The following is a 12,845-nucleotide window of genomic DNA, read 5'->3' as shown; positions in this document are numbered from 1 at the left end:
GACGACAGAAATTTCGTTTTCGGGCGGTCTGTTCCTTTAAGGCGTGATCATAAACGAGCACTTCCAGCCTATGTTGCTACACACTCTTCTCTCGCATACAAACACAACACACACACACACACACACACACACACACACTGCTATGCATGAGGGGTCTTGGTGAGAAGCCCGATACAGAGGTTGCCAACACGAGGGACGGTGATATCCAATCACTCGCTGTTTAGTGTGTCTACGGAAGTGAGCGGAGAAAGAGGAGGAGCTCATTCGGCCGGCACCATGTCTTTGTGGTGCCTCATAATGTGCTGGTTTTTCTCCGAAGGTCTCGGAAGCCCTTGAACAGTACTGACAGCGATCGCGGATAGTCCTTCGTGTGGATGGAAATAACGTGTCTTTTGAAGCCAGACGCATCTCCCGTGCTGTAGTCGCAATACTGACACTGATACACCCTCCGTTCTCGCGGACCCTTCGAGCCGCCGCCGGCTTTCTTTACAGCGGGCGCTGCTAACTGCGCCGCGCCTATAGTCCTCTTGGGGGCGGGCTTTTCTGTGGGCGGGCTTGCGGCGGCGACGCCTGCGTGCGGCGGTCGTCGCGACTGCGCCTCGGCTGCTGCTGCTGTTCTTTAGTGTGAGCGGATAAGATGTGGCGGCTGAGAAACGAAGGGTCCGCGATCTTGAAGTTGCAGTGGCGGCACTGGTGCAGTTTCTTGGCTTTATCGCGGCGCCGAGTGCTTCTTCAGCTCGGACGGCCGGTGGAAGCCTTTGCGCGCCAGCGGCGCATTTATGCGGGTAGTCTTTTCGTGTGCCGCGAAATGGCGTGGCGCTTCAAGTCGCTGGAGTTTGAGCTGCGGTGGTCGCAGTGGCTGCACTGGTGTCCCGGCGTCCTCGTGCGTGGCGCGCTGCGTGAGCTTCGTCTTCCTCGCCGAAGGTCTGGCGCAGCGCTTCGCGCCAGCGACGGCAGCTCGCGGCTGTGCCGTCTTCGCGTGCGTCTTCAGGTTGGGCCGAGTCGGCGATTTGTGTCGCGAGTACATGCAATCGAGTTCGCCGCGGTGTGCGCGTGCGCATGTGTTTCTTCAGCTCCCGGCGGTGCGGAAACCCTTGCGCACTCCACGCAGATGTGCGGGAAGCTCTTGCTGTGCCTGCGGCCAGCAGGTGGCGGTTCAGCAGCCCCTGCTCGGCGGTCTCGTGTCGCAAAACTTGCACTTGTGAGTCTTGGTGGCGGCGGCGAGAGAGCGGCGAGCGATGGCGTGGGGACTTCTGCTCCTGGTGGTGGTGCTGGAGCGGTGCGAGAAGAGCGCCGCCTGCTGGTGGAACTCTTTCCCGCAGGTCTCGCATTCGAACGGCGCTTTGTTGCTGAGCGCGTGCACCTCCATGTGGTTGTGCAGACTGGCTTTTTGTTGGTGGTGAAGTCGCAGTCCGTGCACTGGTACTTTTGCGACTCAACACGTCCTGGTGGTGGTTACGAGTGTGGCGCTTGAGGAAGCCGCGGGATTTGAACTTCTTGCCGCACAGCATGCAGGGGTAGACGGTCAGGGGCTGTCCGTACGGACCGATGATGATCGCTGGAGACGAACGAGAGGACGAGGATAAAAGACAATCAGTCTGTTAGCCAGTAACTGACGTAAGGCAATTAAATAAAACTTAGCTAATAAAGTCAGTGCAAGCATTAAGCATTAATACCTGAACAGGCAACATGTCAAAATAAAGAGACAGACCCTCTATTTTAAAAAAAATCTAGCTTAGCTTCAAGCATCCTTTTTCATCAACAATTGAATGTAGGTAAAAAAATCGCGTTTTTATAAAATACTAGTACATCTGTAGCTTATTCTGCACAATGATCAAAGCAGACAGATCACTTCCACCAGCATCCTCAAAGCTTGCACAGTCCTCTGCCACTTCCTGAATCGGCGACTCACTCATTAAGGGGTTTTATATGCGGTCAGTGTTAATGAACACATTACTTTTCATATGCATACATAAGAGGTGTTCTGCTCTACGTCGCCCTTGCCCGTGTTTTTGATCGGGAGATGATTCAGAAGATAATAGTGCCTCTGAGACTGTAACAGTAAACTCTGGAAGCGAAAATTCGGTGTTTTTTTGAGGGGGAAAGGGTTAAAAGCATTATTGTTAAACGGAAATACAAAAAACTAATTAAATGTTGGCAAGGCAACATTTCTAACTTTCGCTCGGTTTAAGTTAAAGCACTTCAAAAGGTAAAATCATTCAAATTACCGACTGGAAATGAATAAATACTGAACTTAAAAAAAATTGAAAATAAAAAAATTCTTGATTCCAATGAACAAAAAAAGTACAATAAAATACAGCAGATAAAGGATCAATTAAAAATTAAAGTACAAAAAAATAAAATAAATAAATACTGGGTACAACAAACTTAAATGTTAAACAATTTAACATATACAAATTATTACATTCATAAAAATATTTGAAAATTAAAAAAGATTTTTGTTTTCAAGGTAAAAAAAAATTATATTAGCATATTTGTAAAAAATGCATGTTTGTGCTTTTTTCCACCACCCTTAATTCATTTTATTTCACTAGTTCATTTGAAATGGTCCTCCAGCATGACGCATAGCGCTACAAACATCCCACGTAAAGCTTAGCACTTTCAAAAAAACCCTCCGGTACCTGTTTGGACCTGTCGGGTTCAGCTCGTCTCTTGTTCTTGCCGTGTTGCGGTTGAGTTTGTCCAGTGCATCCGACTGCGTCAATGTGTAACGCCGCGCTGCGCCGCTCGTTCGGTTCTCACAGCCCTCGTCCGCTCCTGCTCAGATGTATTATTAGAGATCATTTTCATTAGAAGCATCGTCCAAATCCATATGATTATTTTGCCATTTAAAGCACTCAATGCGTTACATTGGAGCACAAAACCAGTCATATATATAGCACAGGTATACACTGCATGGGTCAAAACCATAATTTTCGAAAAATCATTGTTCATGTTCCATGAATATAGCAAAATTTAATTTTTACTTAGCAATGTGCATTGGATAACTATTAATATTTTGCACTCTCAGATTCCAGATTTTCGAGTAATCTTATCTCCAACAAATACTGTCCTATCTAACAAACCATCAATGGAAAGCACATTTATTATAAACCTCAATTTCCAAAATGCTTAAACAGTATTATTTTTATATATATATATATATATATATATATATATATATATATATATATATATATATATATATATATATATATACAGATTCGAAACATTATTTTGTGTCGTGTTTTTTTAACGCTTTAAAGAAACATGCATAATATTTGCGCCCTTTTGTGGCTTCAGGAGAGAAGCGAAAACAATTCGGTTTGATCAAAACCCTGTGCCGTTTCGACAGCCCTAACGCATGCAGAGCGCTTTGTAGCTAGCAATGCTGCTCGATCCGGAAATGCTGACCGTAAGCAGCGGCCCACGCCACGGGCATGAAGTCCTTGCTGAGGGCGGTGCTGTCATACGGCCTGTCGTGAGGAACCGGCTCCTCTCCTCCGACCACCACCTCCATGTACACCTCGTCCGAGAGCTTCGATCCTCCTGCGCACATGAACAACAGATAAACGGCATCTGACGCTAACAACGGCATCCACACTAGCGGTAACGCGTCTCATGGCGCTTCGATGCTTCAAGTCACAGGTTCTTGCATTCTGCATCTTAAAAATAAATAAATAAATAAATCACATGAGACAATAATAACTATTTTCGAAAGTGGAAGCAAAAGGAGTCGGGCATTAAGAAAGACGCCTTTCTTGACGTCTTCAGTGGTTATGGAGCCGGTTGGACGTCTTCCATTAAAGTTACATAATTTGACAAGGGCTTTGAGCAAAAACTAAATGTCTATCAGCGTGAATCACATCAACACTGAAGATACTTCTGATGGAAATCGACTGGAATATTTTATTACATTATATCAGTAAGCGTTAAATAAATAAAAATAAAAATTAATTAGTATAATATATATATATATATATATATATATATATATATATATATATATATATATTAATTAGTATAATATATATTTATTTATTATTTTTATTATTTTTTTTATTAGTAAATAATGCACAAAAATCTTTTGTTCGATTCACACACATTATTATTTATTGTTAAGTATAATTTAAAATGTTGGATATGTTTGTATGCATGCATGCATGTAAAAAACAACACACACACACACTTTGAGAATAAAGCTAATAGCCGTGCCGCTCCGTGTATTGAAGGGTTTCTCACCATCGGTCTGCGTGTGATGAGCGTCTCCCACAGACATGTAGACCATCTTCTCTCTCAGCGGCCGGACCACGGGCTCAGCCAGAGTCACCGCCTCGCTCTCCCCGAGATCCACCGTCTCTCCTGCACACAAACACCCCGTCCTATCACTGGACCGGAGACTCACCTCATGCTCTTCAGCTAACAGACGGCATCGACAACACAAAAAAAACGGTTTCCGTTGCCGTTTTTGAGATATTTTTAACTTGCCCCGAAGCAAAATTGAAAAAGTAACCTCTAAATATGAAAGACACTGGGCTACATCTCCACTATCGTGACGCATCAGAACTAAAGTTGTGGCAAATGTCCAAGAAATATGCAGTTTGACTTTCAATTTCTCAGAAATCATTGAACTGAAGGTTTCAATCAATAGGTCCAACACAGTTTAAGTTAACAATAGCAACACTAACAACTAAAATGATCTATTGCAATGAAACAAGAAATTTTGTGCTGGCAACTCATTTTGAAATTACCTTAATTTTACAATTAATAGAACTTAATCTGTAATAAATTAAAGCTAAATAGAACATTGGGATATTGCAGAATATTAAAATATTGAATAATACATAAAATATTAAAAAGGACAAAAAGCTCATAACTAATATATATATATATATATATATAAAAATACAATACATATATACACATATATAAAAAAATACAATACATATATACACATACATATATATACATACACATACATATATATACATACACATACATATATACACATATACATACATACATATATATATATATACACATATACATATACATATACACATATATATACATATACACATATATATATATATATATACATATATATATATACACACATATACACACATATATATATACACATATACACACACATATATATACACATACACACACATATATATATACACACACACATATATATATATACACACACATATATATATATACACACACACACACACACATATATATATACACACACACACACATATATATACATATATATATATATATATACATATATATAAAAAATGAAATATATGACATTCTAAAAGCTAATAACTGACAAAAAAAAAAATTTTAAAGCTTAAAAATAAAAACCAATTCAAGATTGAATTGTATAGGAATAACACTGAAGTAGCACCGGCTCAGGTCTGTTGTTCACTCACCAAGATCGTCTTCTCCAGAGTCTGCTTTAAAGATGTAAACTTTGATGACTTCCTGTCCGTCCTCGTCCTTCTCCACCTCCTGATCATCTATCGCTCCCTCGACCGTCACCTCCTCTCCGTCTCCAGACACCATCTTACCCGCGTCGTCCCACTAGAGCGGGAAGAACAGAGCTTCGATCAGAACCGTTTTTATGATGATGATGATGATGATGATAAAAACAAAAAGAACTGTAATATTACATAAAATATTACTTGGTAAATAAATAAAAAAAAGTTATTGCCTATCTTTGAATAATTCAGTCCAAGTTGAAAATGTTGTTCAAACTATTCTGACAAAAATAAATGGATAATAAATGAATATTTAAATGAATAAACAAACAGCCAATTTAATAAACAAACAACTTTGAACTTACAAATAAATGAGACAAAACCACATGACTAAACAAAAGTTGTTGTTTTTTTAAAATTGTGAATTTTTTTAGAAAAATTAAATGTATTTGGGAAACTTAAGGAATAAAATGAAACAGATGACAAAAACTGAAACAAAGCTAAAAGGAATTAGCAAAAACACAATTTATAAAAATATATATATATAATTTATAAAAAAAAAAATATATATATATATATATATATATATATATATATATATATATATATATATATATATATATATATATATATATATATATATATAATTTAAAACAGCTTCACTACAAATAATATAATAGCAAAAGCACAATGTTTTGGGGGGTTTTTTACATAAAAAATCTAAGAGAAATATGTAAAGAAAAATGCAACAAAAAAGAAGCATTAAATGAAAAACGAAAAGAAAATGCTGCTTTGGCCTCTGACTGATAATAAATTGAAGTACTAAAAAAACTAAATGTTCTAAAATATTATAGGTAACACTTTACAATAAAGGTTTCATTTGTTCACATTAGTTAGTAAATTAACAAACACGAACATTACATTCACAGAATATATTCATCGTTGTAGAAAATCCAGTGGTTCACTGTTAGTCCATGTTAGCGCATTAGCGAATGTTAACAAACAACTTGTCAATAAAAAAGTAGTTTATGTTAACTAATGAACCTTACTGTAAAGTGTTAGCATATTACATCGCGTGATACTGTAAAAAGTAATAAGGACGAATTGTTATAAATGGAAAAATTGCTCATTTAAGGCGTTGGTAAGTTTGCAAACAAGCAAACGTTTGAAAACGTTGAAAAAAAGCAGCCTTGGCAACTAACTGGAACGTGCTTGAATTACTCGAGCAAAGAAAGAATAACGTTTGGGTGAATTACAGGAGATCATGAGGTAATCTCCGCAGCCGTCCGAGTCGTGTTCAGGGTCCCTTCCCTCCGTCACCAGAACGTCCTCCGTCATCTCTGCCATGGCAACGCCGTCCTCCTCTTCCTCCTCGCCCTCCAGTGACATCACGCAGGTCTCCACGGCAACGCCCTCGTCGTCGTCGCAGTGCACGTACTCTGCGACCACGTCCTCCACGGCGTCCTGGATGACGAGCTCGTCGGAGGAGAAGCCCTGGACAGACGCGGCCTCTCCCTCCACCTCCGACACCAGCACCGTCTCCTGCAGCTCCACCACATACTCCTCCTCCTCCTCCTCCTCTTCCTCCCCTGCACCTCCTTCATCTGCCACAACACGCACAACTACAGCTTTATTAGGGTCGGACGATATCTGACCGCATCCGGGGCGGCAGAGAAATCTAAACTGCCTTCAAAGTTGTCCAAAAGAAGTTCTTAGCGACGCACATTACTAATCAAACATTTCGTTTTGATATATTTTTGGTAGGAAATCAACAACATCTTCACGGAACATGATCAATAGCGAAAATCGACACAACAGGGTACATGATCAATGACGACTTTTTACATTTTGGGGTGGAGTATCCCTTTAATAGGGAAAAAAACTGACAACAATAAAAAGCACACATAATGGTAATATTCTTCTTATTATAATAATAATAATAATTTATAAATGTTATATAATGCATAATTAAATATGAATACATTACATACAATAAACATACTTATATTTTAATATAATTATACTTTAGAATGTATATAATTATATTCATTATTATAATTAAAATGAAAGTACTTTTAAAAATATATTAATAACTAAAACAAAACGCAATTGCTTACGAATATACACTAAATATAAATAAGCAATGTTAATTATGAATGTACATTTATATACATCATTTTTTTATTATAAATTAAATACAAAAAATAGATTTTTCTAATCACATTATGCCATTTCATATTTGTGTGTGTAAAATAGTTTTTGATCATACAGATTTTTGTTATGTATATTTACATAATAATAATAAATGAAAATAAATGTTTGTTTGCATGATCCATGTGTACAGTGTGTATTATGTATATATAGTCACACATACAGTATAAATATTTTTAAAAGTTTAAACACTCACACTAAATTTGTCTTAAATGTATACATGCATGTGTTTGTATTTATATATACACATAATATACACAAATTAAGCAAACTTATTTTTGGATGCAATTATTCATTAATTAATAATTATGCATTTCAAATATAATTAAATATTACAAGCACTTTACGTGATGATTGTTATATATATATATATATATATATATATATATATATATATATATATATATATATATATATATATATATATATATATATATATATATACACACACACGTTATTTTAGATATTTGTTATTGTATAATTATTCATATTCAGATGCCACATATGCTGTGTGTATAATTAAACATTATAAAAAATGATTATATGTATTCACACTCCTGAAAATTCACAAAATGTTTCGTTATAAAAAATATAAATTCTAACTTCACATTCTTTCTCATCTGAGATCAAAAACACTGTTTGGTCCGATCAAATGCTGGCTAAAATTAGAATAACCCAACATTGCCATTAAGTGCTCCACACACACACACATGAGTGATCAAACACTGATCGGTGTCTTTATTACCTGAGCCATGCAGTATAATCTTTGGCTCTTGGGACCGGAGAGCAAGCCTTGTCACCTCCTCATCCATCGTCTTTATTCTTCATTGGCCACGGCACAACTAACACAACACACACATAATTCATTCAAAATGTCTGCTAGAGACCATTTATGACAAAAAGAGTAAGACATGTGTTAACAGCAGAGAGAGAGAGAAGTAAACACAGTGTGACAGGCTTCAAGAAGTAGCTGCCACAATGTAAACACACAACGGGTTTGAACAAACAAGGCAGACAGGCGTGCATGCAAACAGACAGGAATATGACACCAATAAATAAGAACAGATCACTGACGGACGTGCATGTCCCTTTAATTTGCAAATGACTGCGACAAGCAAGGCGACTCGAAGCGAAACGCGAGCGCCAATAAACGGTCGTGCGTTTCACAAAACGATGCAACGCGTCTTTAAACTCAACGCAAAACACGCCAAACGCTTCGTGCACGTCAGAAAACACTCGACGCTTCGTGCATTTGAGAAGAACGCGTGCACGCGTGCCTCCCACCCCCAGCGCGCTCAACGTTTCCTTCGCCTTTCAGCACCTGAGACCGGACATAATCATGGCGTCTCGCGACCATAATTTCCCCCCTTGCGCTGAAAACAAAACCTGCCTGGCCCCGCGCGCGCCATTTTGAGCCACAACGCGTCGCGCGTTTGATTCCCACGCGTGCATACGCGCGAGCTTCGCCTTAAAAACAAAGGGGCGTTTGGTGTCGCGTGCATACAGGGGCATTTATAAACAATAACCCACCCCCGGCGCTTCAGGCCCGAGCGCGGCCTGCGTAAGGCCCGGGGCCCGGCGGCCAATCCGAGGCCTCGCGTCTCTAGCCGCGACGCGCGACATAATGCAACAAAACGCGCAAGAACCGCGCGTGAGCCCGGCACGCGTGCGCAACGCCCGGGCGGGATGCACCCCGCGCGGCCCGGTTCGTCGGTTTCGGCGCGCGCTTACCGTTGATCGACGCGCGGGGCGGCCTCCAGATTTTTCCCCGGGCAGGCAGGCAGGCCGTCGGATTCCCCCAGACTCGGGCAGGGCTGGAGCGGGAGTTAGCGGACGCTGGGCGGGCCGCGGAGTGCGCAGGGAGGGCGGAGCTCCGCAGACAGACGCGCCGCAGCCCGCTGCTCCGCCACAGCGCGAGCCGCCGTCAGCGCGACACGTCACTGCGCAGAGCCGCAGGAAAATGCGGAAGGCCGGCGTTCACCCGGAGAACGCGAAGCTAACGGCGAACGACTGCGAAAACCAGCAAACGCGTGCCTTTAACGCGGCGCCGGTGTGACCGTTCACGTCAAACGTGTGCGTTTTTCCATCGTTTGGCCCTCAAGCGCGTCCACACGGCGTTTGCACGCACGCGTCGCCTGGCTCGCGTAAAACATTTAGTGCACGCATTTTAACGATGGAAGCCGCATCGAAACCGATCGCGTTGTGCAACTCGAAATCATGCATAACCTAAAAAAAAGCCGAATAAACGAGCTTTCCGTTGATGTACGGTTTGCAGGGAACACTTTCGGCCGAGATGCATCTGTTTGAAAACCTGGATTTTCAGGGTGCAGAACATCAGCACGTTTAAAGTAGTACAAATCAAGTCCCTAGCGTTGCATATTACTGATCATAATAAAGTTGAGATATTTTAATGCTAGTCAATGTGGATATTTTGAACATTAAAAAGGATCTTTACTTAATATCTTAATCATTTTGACCCTATTGGCTATTGCTACAAATATACCTATTACTGGTTTTGTGGTCCATGCTCTTTTTGTCCTTCATATGTAATAGTTTCTTTGGTAATGTATGCATGGTGTTATTTTTCTCATTAGAAATGCAAACTGCACAAGAATCGTTTAAACATAATCTACTGAAATATTAGCATTATAGGTGTATGCCGTGATCGTTTCCCACGCGCAGCACTTTTTGCTCACATCATGTCTAAATATTTGAGTTTATAAAAATATTTTTTCCAAATTATTCTCTAATCCTAAAATGAAAATGTTTTAACCCATATTTAGTGAGAAAAGGTACTACTTTAAATAAAATACCTTTTTTTTGGTCCTTGCATGAGGTTTTTTTCTCATTGTAATCACAAAAGTGAGTGATTCTTACCACTATACTTGAATATTACAGAAATATTAGCATTAAAGGTTTATGTTTTCGTGGCCCACTGAGTCATTTTATGTTTTCTTGCCCACAAAGTATTAGATAAAATATCAAACTCACAAAATGTAAACATGAACATCACAGTAGTTCATTTAATACAAATGAAAAAAAGTAGTTTTATCCCATATTTAGAGAAAAAAAAAAGTTATTTAATATTTTTTTATGTTTAGCATTTTTTCCTCATCATGCATACATGTGCATGCATGAAACGACATAAATACGGAGGCAGAAAGACTAATAAATATGAACAGACTAAAGATGCACGTGCATGTTCCTTTAATTTGCGAATGACTGCTACAAGATGAGTTTGAAAATTTAGGCAATATCAACAGCTGTGCGTAAAATTATGCAGTACAACATCTGGCCTTGTGCTCGGATGCATCTCGTATATGGAGTATATTTTTCATGTCTTAAGTGAGTGCATGCGTGAGTGGGACAAAACAAGGGCTAAAATGTTCAAATGCTGTAATTAATCCGGGTTTCTGTATAAAACATTGCTTCTCCGTTAATACGGGTGTTTCGACAGCAGTCGGTTTTGACCAGTGGCACAGACAACATATTAATATTCAATAAAAGCACCTCACGCACTAGATTGTAGTGTTTATCGAAAATCAAACCTAAATCGGTGCATCTACTACTAGTGTAAAATGTCATTTCTCCAGCTGAACGAAGGCAGGTGCTTCTACGGCGTCTATGCTCAGTTCTCTTGACCAGCTGCACAGTTCCTCAGCCTCTTCCTCCCATTCAGACTCGGATGAGCCGCAGTCTTCCGTCTCGACCGATGGCAGAACGATCTTGACGTCCAGTTTCTCCGTCGTCTCGTTCTGTTTCTTCATGTGCTTCTCTTCCTCTGATATCTGGATGGCATGGAGAGCAAAACGTACATGGTCCCACAGCAAACACAAATAAATCGTCGTCTCAATCATTTCGGTTTGTGTTCCTCTCATTTGTCACCTTTGTATTTATTAAATATTAGTTTGCAATAAGGTCTCATATGTTAACATTAGTCACGCTAACTAACAATGAACAAACCATTTGTTATATTGTTTATTCATCTCTGTTAATGTTAGTTCATGTTAGCCGAAGCCTATTAAGAAATGTTATACAATATTACAATTTTTAAAATATGCGATAATGCACTTTAAACTATTTTAAATATTTTGACCTTGTATGGATGTTTCTTTGTAACAATTGTAACAGTAGTTAAACTGAAAATCTGTAAAACGTGTAAAAGTGTACTTTTTCTTGAGTTGGCATTAAAAAGAGATGGGAAACCATAGCATATATGCGTGCACATAAACCACATCTTCAAAATGTTATAAGAGTGGAACGTACTCTTTCCGCCTGATTGGGGCCGTAGAGGCGTCTCCTGAGAGCCGCGGTGTTTTGAGCGCGGACCGATCGACGTGTAGAGACCCGAGGACCTCTGTGACGTGAGAAAGACGCATCAGAACAACGTTAGAAGAACAGTTCGCTTAAAACGTGCCTATCCTGGATGTAGATGAGTTTATTTCTTAATTTGAAGAAATGTGGCATGACTGATGGAGTGAATGGGTGCCGTCACAAAAACATCGCAATAATCCACTCCAGTCCATCGGTTAAGATCTTCAAGAGACAAAAGATGCTTCACCACGCTAAGATGTTTAACTTCAAACCATTGCTTCCGGTGAAAAGATGAGCCCGTAATCCATAACAGCGCATCCTTCAGTAAAAAAGTTCATCATATTTAGAGACATATTTGATTACAGCTGTTTTCTTCTCTTCCGGTGGCCTTTTCACCGTCTTGCAATTTAAGTTTGTAGTAAAAACCTCTTAATGCCGGATTAGTTTCTTACAAACGTGCAGCTTTTCACTTCACAGGATGTTAAGTGCTGATTATTGTGATGTTTTTATCAGCCGTGTCCGTCAGCTCTGACGGCACCCGTTCACTGAAGAGCATCCACATGACGGAGATGCGATGCTACATTTCTCCAAATCGGTTAGAAACAAAACCATCTACATCTACAAAGGAAGGAGCATTGGTGAGCGGTTCCTTTAAGCAAGTTGTTCGTTTCTATGTTATTCAGCTAAATTGATTCCATTGCGTAAGTATTGGCGTTCGGTTTGTTTCTAGGGTCTGAGAGCGAGACTTTTAATGCAAGGTGAAACTGAATACCTGTGTGAGAGCGGCTGTCCCGCAAAACGAGAGCAGAAGGGCAGAGCGCT

At 39.8% G+C, this 12,845-nt stretch overlaps 1 protein-coding gene across 1 annotated transcript; it reads right to left on the bottom strand.

Moving 5' to 3' along the window:
- Positions 1 to 10,429, bottom strand: LOC122345434 (zinc finger Y-chromosomal protein 1). Its single transcript, XM_043239557.1, is given in 24 exon segments — positions 1 to 333; positions 335 to 351; positions 353 to 606; positions 609 to 711; positions 713 to 760; positions 762 to 794; positions 796 to 874; positions 876 to 1,051; positions 1,053 to 1,098; positions 1,100 to 1,134; positions 1,137 to 1,183; positions 1,186 to 1,223; positions 1,225 to 1,276; positions 1,279 to 1,386; positions 1,389 to 1,430; positions 1,433 to 1,558; positions 2,633 to 2,692; positions 2,695 to 2,781; positions 3,415 to 3,549; positions 4,243 to 4,362; positions 5,451 to 5,621; positions 6,755 to 7,102; positions 8,455 to 8,588; positions 9,441 to 10,429. Coding segments are annotated over 23 exon segments (2,265 nt in total). The 5' UTR covers positions 8,522 to 8,588; positions 9,441 to 10,429; the 3' UTR covers positions 1 to 260.
- Between the last annotated feature and the right edge of the window lie 2,416 nt (positions 10,430 to 12,845).

The sequence above is a fragment of the Puntigrus tetrazona genome, chromosome 5 (assembly GCF_018831695.1).
Source record: "Puntigrus tetrazona isolate hp1 chromosome 5, ASM1883169v1, whole genome shotgun sequence".
Lineage (NCBI taxonomy): Eukaryota > Metazoa > Chordata > Actinopteri > Cypriniformes > Cyprinidae > Puntigrus > Puntigrus tetrazona.
This window is presented reverse-complemented; position numbering and strand designations above follow the sequence as displayed.